The 9,192-nt window shown below is 51.7% G+C and overlaps 1 protein-coding gene across 1 annotated transcript; it reads right to left on the bottom strand.

Annotated features, from left to right (window-relative positions):
- Positions 1-4,152: 4,152 nt before the first annotated feature.
- SNX20 (sorting nexin 20) lies at positions 4,153-8,605 on the bottom strand (the record flags this gene model as incomplete). The annotated part of the gene is made up of 3 exons (XM_080702726.1): positions 4,153-4,821; positions 6,922-7,073; positions 8,476-8,605. 3 exons carry the CDS (start codon positions 8,603-8,605, stop codon positions 4,153-4,155), a joined length of 951 nt encoding a protein of 316 aa, XP_080558852.1.
- Between the last annotated feature and the right edge of the window lie 587 nt (positions 8,606-9,192).

Genomic DNA, 9,192 nt, shown 5'->3' with positions numbered 1-9,192 from the left:
TCTTTTTCAAAGAAATTTACATAAGTAAAAGGAGACTGCTAAAAGGAAAATGGTGAGTAGATGATCAAACAGGTGGTGGTATTGTTGAGCCCCCAAAGGGTCTTCAAGAGCCTGAGGCCAAACACGAAGGTTCCAGAAAGGCGGCACTGGCCTTGAGAGGCCCACTGGGGACAGACTGGGGTTGCTGCGACCCCCCTCCACCGGTAGGAAGAGTTGGTGCTGGGTTAGCTGCTCCACTGCAGAGTCTCAGCTAGAGGAAGCAGTAAAGGGAGAGATAAGAGCTTGTGGCTTCAGGGCCAGACCACCCCTGAACTGAATCTCTGGCCTGGAGCCAGGAAGCCAGGCCAGGCTAGGGGCCCTGGCCCAGTCTTGACGCTGACCCTGCACCCCCAGGTCTGGCTAGGTGACCCCCAAGGGCTTCCTGGGATTTGACTCCAGGGTTACTTAGCCTGCCTTGCTTGTCAGAACAGCTCTCTTTGATGTGGGAATCCCAGGTCTGGTCCTGGTGCTGCCCCTGTCATGTGACTTGGAGTAAAGTCGTCTCTTCAGACCTCAGTTTCCCTGTCTGTAAGCAGAGATGAATGAAGTGGCCTTGCAGGACCCTTGAGAGGACCAGGGGCTAATCCCCTCCCCTTCTTCTTCTTCTCCAGCATGGGGCTCAGAGATGAGGGGCACGCTCGGGTTCCCACAGGCCTGAGCTTAATGCCCTGCTCTACCAACTGTTAGCTGTTGACTCCTCAGGGTGCCTGTGTCCTCTGTAACTTGGACGAGATCAAGGCTCAGTCGGAGCTGAGCTGGCAGTACTACAGTGAGCCCCGACACGTGGTAAGAAGCCTTGGCAGCCCTGCCGCGGGTCTCAGGAGGACGCTGGGCCCCAAAACTCCAGGGTCAAGTGCCCAGAGTGAGTTGATGGCGAGGCCGGCAGGGTGCTGCGGCTCAGAGCTCTGCCAGAAGAGAAGCAGAACAGGGGGAGGCTGGGGGAGCCAGGTCAGCACCCACAGGCTCCGCGGGAGGTCTTCCTCAGGCACTCTCAAGCCAGAGGGCCACAGACCTTCACACCCTTGAAGGCTGACTGATCAGACTCACCGGTGGGGGTGGGAGTGGGGGGCACGATGAGGGGCTGTGAAAATGCAGGTCCTGAGTTAGCCTGAATTCTGCATTGCTGTCAAGCTCTGGGGAGGCTGATGTTGCTGGCCCCTGGGGCCCACCCTGAGTATTGAGGGCAGGTGCTCCTCATGGAGGGCAGGAAAAGAGGTCCAGTCCCAGCTGTCACCACCCCAAAGTCCCCTGGAACAAGGACTAAGTGATGCAGGTGTGGTGTGAGGGGCCCAGGCAAACGGGGAAGCAGATACCCCACCGGGGCGGCAGGGGGCCGTGAGGAAGGTTCCCTGGAGAGGGGGCTGAGGACCTCAAGGACTTATCCCAGGACTCCAAGAAATAAGTGGGTCTCTGACTCTTGCAGCAAATGGTAGGTGCCAGGAGGAGATGGCCATGGCAGTCCTCCTCGCCACCGGAGAGCCTGTAGTGAAGAAGGACAGAATGTGCATAACCCACAGAAACTCCAGTCACCCACAGGCTGAGGCTGCTGGAAGAATTGGGAAGGGCAGCACTGTGTGTCCTTAGGAAGGGGTGAGATGGAGTCTGTTCAGGAAACTGGAAAAGGTCCTGTGTGTTACGTGGGGAGCCAGTCCTTCTTTGGGGGGAACTGATGAGGAACTCTTCTATACGATTTGCAGGTCCTTCCTACGCACATAGAGGTACTTCTCTGTGTGTGTCCCCCACAGTACTACATATATGTGATTCTGAAGAGGCATACCCATTTCCACCTTTTAGTGCCTTGCACTGTTTATTGACCCAGATCCAGCCTGACTTTCTTTAGAGAGAGTTTGCACTTGCAGTTGCAAGAACACCTTCATCTGAAACCACATTAACACAACCAATCTGCTTGGGTTATTTTGGACCACGCTGTGTGTACTCAGCCCCCAAACGTGGGTGAGCACTAGCATGCAGTCCAAGTTCTCAGAGATTTCCCATTCTCTACCCAGTGCCAACTTTGATTCATGCAAATATCCTTGCTGTCCCTGTGTGCATAGCAGGTGTCTCGGTCCATTTTCTGTTGCTATAACTGAGTACCACAGTCTGGGAAGTTTATAAAGAATAAAGGTTTATTCAGGTCATGGTTCTGGAGAGGGCCAAAGTGGAGATGCTGCACCTAGTAAGGGCCTTTCTTGTTTGTGGGGGCTGCAGAATCCCACGGCAGTTCAAGGCATACAAGACAAAAGAGAAAGTGAGCCAGCCTGGGACACTCTTCCACATATAAAATCACGGATGCAGTTCAGGGTCCCCCCATTCCAGGCATCATCTAATCCTAAGCATCTCCCAAAAGTTCTACCTCCAAACATCACAGCACATCAAGTCTCTACACTTTTTTTTTTTTTTTTTTTTTGCGGGTCTGGTGATGAAACCCAGAGGAATTCACCTCCGAGCTATACCCCCTGCCCTATTTTTTATTTTTTATTTTGAAACAGGGTCTCACTAAGTTGTGGAGGGCCTCACTAGGTAGCTGAAGCTGTCAGCAAACCTGGATCCTCCTGTCTCAGCCTCCCAAATGCTAGGATTACAGGCGTGCACCACCACGCCCGGCTTCTCCACACTCTTAATACTTCGCAAAGATGATTAAACGTCAGCATGCGTTTGGGTGGGGCCACCCCACCCATAGCAGCAGTTTATCATGGTGACCCTTCTATTGGGCATCTAGCTTTTTGGTCTCTGAGTTTTGCTGGCATCTCCTATTAAATCTCCATGTTTTGCCTTTTTTTTTTTTTTGTCTTCATGAATATTTGGTGCTTTTTACAGTTGAGACCAGTTTAGACTTGATGAAATAATTTATAATGTTGCCATGATCTGCTTCACTATTCCAGAGTCACAGCTTTAATTTTTCCATTTAGCATTCTACTTTTTTTTAATAGACATCGTTTTTCAAGAATTCCAATATCTTCCCACCTGAAATTTCCTCTTCCTAGAACAAACTGAGCGTCTCTAGGGCTTTCTTTGCCCAAAGCTGTCTGTTGGTCTTTTTCTCTCCTCAGAGACAGAGCCCAGTGGGGCCCTTAGGGTGGCAGCCACAGGCGTCTTGGTTGCAGATTTTGGCGAGATTTTCCTGCAGTTTAGTGAGTGCTTGTCCACTGCTACCCTTCCAGGCCAGATCCCTGCACAGGCCAAAGTGGTCCCCACATTAAAGATTCCAAGTTGTGGTCTCTTAGCACCCTGCTAAGCTCAACCAGATGTTTTACACGTCCCTTTCCTCTGCGGTCTACTGTGTGAGTCCTTTCCTGACAGTAGACCTTGGTCAAGGATATCCTTGCATGTCAGAGACGTTCCGGGACACTGGGCCTCCTGAGGGGCACTGTTGAGGAGCTGGTCTCTTTTCTCTCCATTAGGTATCTCCTGCCACCTCCAGGGCTGTGTCTACGTGACCCAGGGAAGCTGTTCAAAAAACAGCTGCCATGGGAATGAAAACCCACCCCTAAAGGCAATGTATTCTTGCATCACAGAAATCATTGGTGACATAACTTTCTATACTGCCTGAATTACAGTCTTAGGGCACCATTAATTGCTTCCTAGCTCAGTATCCTTTACCCTTGGAGGACTGATTACAACCTCCATCCTGGAGGTAGGTGTGGGGTGGGGCTGTCGTTGAGGGGAATGATGAACTTTGATTTGCTGAGAGAGGTCTCCTGCTAATGGGAAAAGCTTAGTACAGGGGGATAATGGGTGAGGCTGTTTGTGAGTCGTGCAGAGGCACAGAAGCTAAAAAGGAAGACCCAGCGCAGCCGTAGAGAGGGTCTGCCAGCTCCACCCTCCTGCCCCCCCAACACATGGGTAAGGTGGATGTTTCTGTCCAACATTCCCGCGGCTGCCTTTGTGGTTTGAGATGAAGTGAGCCTGGCATCCAGGGCCCAGGAGATACAGGTAGGGGCTTCCTGCAGTCCCAGGAGCACCTCTGTTCCATGCAGATCAGAGGAGGGGCTTGTCCAGTCACCCCGCCAATCAGAGCCCCAAACGGATCCTTACATTCACACCCAATCCCTAAAGGCCCACGGCAGCCGCGGGGAACCCGTGTCCAGCCTGCCTGCCAGGGCGCCGGCCGGCTCAGGACAGGTACTCTCGCACAGTGAGCTCCTTCAGGGTGAAGCCCCGGTGCGTGGGCCTCAGGAGCTGGCTCTTGTCCAGCCTGCCCTGCAGCGACACGAAGTCCTTGCCCAGCGCGTAGGCCAGGCGCACCATGGCGTCCAGCAGCGGTGCGTAGTAGCGGTGGTCCTCGCGGGCCTGCAGGCGCCGGAGGGCGCGCTCGCCGGCCGCGAAGGCCTCGGCCGGGCGCTCCAGGTCGCGGTGGCACAGCAGCATGGCGCACAGGGCCGGCACCACGGCGGTGGGGCAGTGGGCCGTCAGCTTCTCCTGCAGCGGCACCACGCGCGCCAGCAGGTCCAGCGCGGGCGCGTACTGGCCGGCGCGCAGGCAGCCGAAGGCCTCGCGCAGCTCGGGCCGCGTGAGGAAGTCGATGAAGGCCCGCGAGCAGCGCACGGCGCGGATGGCGTAGAGCAGCCCCAGGTACTCCTTGAGCGCCTCCTTGCGCTCGCAGATGATCTCCTCCGAGAAGTTCCCAGTCAGGTGCTTCTTGGGGAACACCACGTCTTCTATCTCCTCCCCGAACGTCTTCAGGAGGCTTTTCTGGAGCTTCTCAAAGTCCGAATAGCGCCTCTCCAGGACAGCTTTGTTACTATCGAAGCTCCCGGTCTGGATGACGATGATCTGGTACATCTGGGGAGGGGGCAGAGACGCTGACTACATGGGGTGGGAAGGGGAGTAATAAGAGAGCCCTGGACGATGACGGTGGCTGTGATGGTGCCCTGAAAATGGTTATCCTTACACGCAGCTCCCCAAACGCCTGGGCATTTCGGAGTTATAAGGGGACTCCTGGCAAAAGCCTACCCTGAGCCAGGCTTAGAGGCTCATGCCTGCAATCATAGTACCTGAAAAGACTCTCAGCAACTTAGCAAGAACTTGTTCAAAAAAACAAAAACAAGCCGGGCGTAGTGGCGCACGCTTGTAATCCCCGCACTTGGGAGGCAGAGACAGGAGGATCGCGCAGGTTCGAAGCCAGCCGCGCACGCTGGCTTAGGAGACCCTGTTTCCAAATTAAAAAAAAAAAATGTAAAAATAGGTCTGGGAGTGTAGCCCGGAGGTAGAAGGGCTTCCAGGAACCCCAGTGCCACCAAAAAAAAACAAAAACAAAAACAAAAACAAAAACAAAAAGGGCTGGGGTATATCTCAGAGGTAGAATGCTCCTGGGGTCAACCCCCCCCCAACACACACACAGAGCCACCCCTGGAACAACATGGAGCATCTCTGAGAATAAAGCACAGGAACCAGCCCGTGTAGGGCCCAGAACGCTCTTATGCTAGGCTTCCAGCCAGGCGTGGTGGTGCACACCTGTAATCCCAGCATTTGGGAGGCTGAGACAGGAGGACTGCGGTTTGAGGACAGCCTCAGCTACTTAGTGAGGCTCTTTGCAACCAGCAAGACTCTGTTTCAAAATAAAGAATAAAAAAAATATATATAGGAAAGTGTAGCTCAAAGGTAGAATGCTCCTGGGTTCCATCCCCCCAGTACCGCAACAAAACAAAACAAAACAAAACAACTCAACAACTAGGCTTCCAGGTTCTGAACTGGGAAGCATGGATTTGAACTGTGTTTTCTTGTGTAGAACACTCGGTAGATGGTTTCCAGTACCTCATAGCATCCTTTAGGCACACTGGCTATAATGTTACATAGCAAGAAAATTATTGTGCCAATTTATTCATCCATTCATTTATTCCCCTCTCCCCGGTCTGACCCCAAGGGCATTTACCTCTGAGCTACACCCCCAGTCTCATTTTATCTTTTTATTTTGAATCAGGGACTCACTAAGTGGCTGAGAGCTTCTCCAAGTTTCTGAAGTTGGCCTTGAACATGTGAGCCTCCTGTCTCAGCCTCCCAAGTATTGGGATTACAGGCATGCACCATCACACCTGGCTCATTCCAGTTTTCTTTTAAGAGACTACTGATTAAAGGCACAGACTCTGGAGCCACACTGCATGGGTTATACCTCCAGCCCTACCTTGGAGTGGCTGTGTGGTCGTAGGTACTCTAACCTCTCAGCTTCAGTTTTCTCACTCATAAACTGAGGATAGAAATAATACCTAGTTCATGCACTAGATGAGAATTAACTGAGCAATGCACCCAATCTCTTGGAACTGTGCCCCACATGCAGTTGGCACTCAGCCGCAGCCATTGTTATTACCCTGGTCCCAGTTAAAGAAGAAGCGGAGTGGAGTGTGGCTCCTAATCTCCCTAGCACAGGATGGAATTCCAGTCTAACAGACATACTGGCCCCCAAGCATGGAGCTGTCCACAGCCCCAGCAGGCAGCCAGAATGTAATGACAGCACTTAGCTCTCTTTGTATTTACTTATCTAACTACTTTTTTTTAATGCCATATTATACTGGCCTTCCACTTTTTAAAAAGTAGCCCAATTTAAACAAAATCTTAAGAATAATAATAGTAAGTGATACAGGAGATGACAAGATCAGGGGAGAAAGGACACAGGTGGCTAATGCTTGATACCGCGGGATTCACTCAGGCTAATTCCTTCTAAGGATCAGGAACGTGATTCATATGTCTGTATCCTTCAGAGGACCTAGTGCAGTGCTGAACATGAAATCTTGCACTTGGACCATTTCTGGGCAAGAACTCTGTGAGTTAAAGTGTGTCCTCCCATTTCATGGTTGGGAGAGATGAGATTCTGTAAGACATGTCCATGGTCCATGGCCAGGAAGGGGGCAGTAGAAGGGGCTCCCTCACTTCCCGATCTTGGCTTACCACAAACTTAGAGACCCTCCTTTCCTCGATGCGGGTGGAGGCGATCTCAAAGAGCAGCCGGACAGGCTTCTGGCAGCATTTCTCATTCTGCCAGTACTCCTGCAGCTCCCGAGTAGTCATGCTGGAACTGGAGCTTGGGCCATTGTGGGCATCTGGAAGGACAGCAGCCTTAGGGATCTGCACCGTCTTGGTGCACTTTAGAGGCAAGGGCTTGGGGAGGTGGATGGGTCTGTCTGGGATGGGATATCAGAATTCAGGAAGAGTGAGCATCACCTTCGTCCCGCCCTAACACAGGCCCGATGGGGGCATCACCAGATCCCTGTGCCCAACATGGCTGAATCCATTTGCCCCTGTCAGCCTCAAATAGCCCATCACCCACACTGGTTTTTTGGTTCTGAAATGCAGCTTGGGTCTGTAGTACCGTCTCCTTCTGGCCTGCAGATTGCCTATTGTGAAACCCCATGCTCCCAAGAGGCAAGATCTGTTCACTTCTGCTCTTCCTACAAAGTGACTCTGTATGCAGCAGTGAGGTAGAGGGAGCCACGGGGATGTGTAGTCCAGACTCATCCTGGCTGCCCTCCCAACTCTCTCACTTCCTTGCGATGTGCCATGCTTTTTCTTACATATGCCTCTCCTCTGCCTTGAATCTGATCCTTCTGTTTTCCTGGAAATCAGCAGTATTTTTTAAACCTCACTTGAGCCCTGCTCTCCTCTGTCTCAGCCCCCCAAGTACTGGGTTTGCATCACCATGCCTGGTTCCTCTAAGAATGTGGAAAAAGCTTAGATTCATTCCCCACCTTGCAGGGGGCATGGGCCTCAGAAGCCCATGTCCAGCGTGCCAACCCAGCCGTCCTGTCACTTCAACTGCCCCTTGGCATTAGAGTGAGAGCCTCCCACCTTGTCCCAATAGCGTCTTTGTGATGTCTGTATGAGTTTTCACTGATATTTCCCTACTGAATTTGAGTACCAATATAGTAGCTTGTTCCTGATTCCATGAAGTGAACACAGCCTGTGTTCAAAGCATCCATTCTGAATGATTGTAAGAAGAGATTTGTTCCAGGAGATGGCACTAGAGAAGATATGTTGGTGACAGGCCAGGCCCTCCTTGGTACGCACTGTTCTGAAACATGCTACTGGCTTCCTATCACTTTTAGCCTGTAGGCTTTCTGGATCCTTAGCATGCTCAGGGGCCCTCCTCAATTGATTCAGGACAGGACTACTAGATGGTACCTGGCTTCCTATTCCCTCGGACGCAACAACTGTGAGCTATGGTCCATACCCCCGCCCAGAGGACTCCCATTGGGATCCTCCCCCAGCTCGTTGATACCCTGTTGCGGCTTCTGCCTTTCCCTTTGTTGCTTCCCACTTTCTGTATGCCTCGTGGGCATCTCTCCCAGATAAGCAGCCAATCCTTGTCTCAGGTCTTTTTTGGGACAACTCAAGTTAAGAGAGATGCCCAGCTATCTTGGGGTATCCATTCAAGGAAACCACATATATATTTCAAATGACCTTACATCTCTACCCTCCTCCCCGAGGCCTAAGCCTCACGCTCACCTGAATGTCCTCCAGGTCCTGCACATAGGATGCCTGGGCCCATGGCGGGTACTTCCTGCTCAGTCCTTCCTGCACAGTGGACTATGGGTTCTGTCCAGCCGGGGCTTTCAGGGTGCTTGGGACTTGCCATGTTCCAAGGCTGCCAGGGGTATAAGAGAGAACAGTAAGTTTCCATTCATGTTGGGGCTCCTGGGTGATGGGGATCCATGTACCATTTCCTGCTAGCAGGCAGGGGGGTAACAGTGGCCCCTGCTGCCCCTTCACACCTGCTCAGCTATGTCTGCCCCTCTGCTGGACAAATGGTTTCGGGTGCTGCAGACCCTTCTCTTGGGGTTGTGATTTTTGTGCTATCAATTTGCTCTGGATTTTATTTCACTTTTATTTTTATGGTACTTCTGATAGAACCCAGGTGCCTTCTACCTCTGAAACAGGGTCTTGCTGTTGTTGAGGCTAGCCTTGAACCTGTGATCCTCCTGTCTCTGGGCGTGCACCACCATTCCCAGCTGCTCTGAATTTTAAATGAGATGACTTCAAGTAAAGGCAATATGTTTAGTGATTACTTGGGAGAAAGATGTTGGCCACATAAATGTCCTGATATTCAATTTTATATTACTATGTCAATGTATCATCTATCTATCAATCACCCATAGCAAACATTTGCTGACAGCAAAGGTCCTGTGGCTGTAGAGCATACCCAAGGAGCAAAGCGAAATTTGT

This window comes from Muscardinus avellanarius (assembly GCF_963383645.1).
Source record: "Muscardinus avellanarius genome assembly, chromosome: 10".
Taxonomy (NCBI): domain Eukaryota; kingdom Metazoa; phylum Chordata; class Mammalia; order Rodentia; family Gliridae; genus Muscardinus; species Muscardinus avellanarius.
This window is presented reverse-complemented; position numbering and strand designations above follow the sequence as displayed.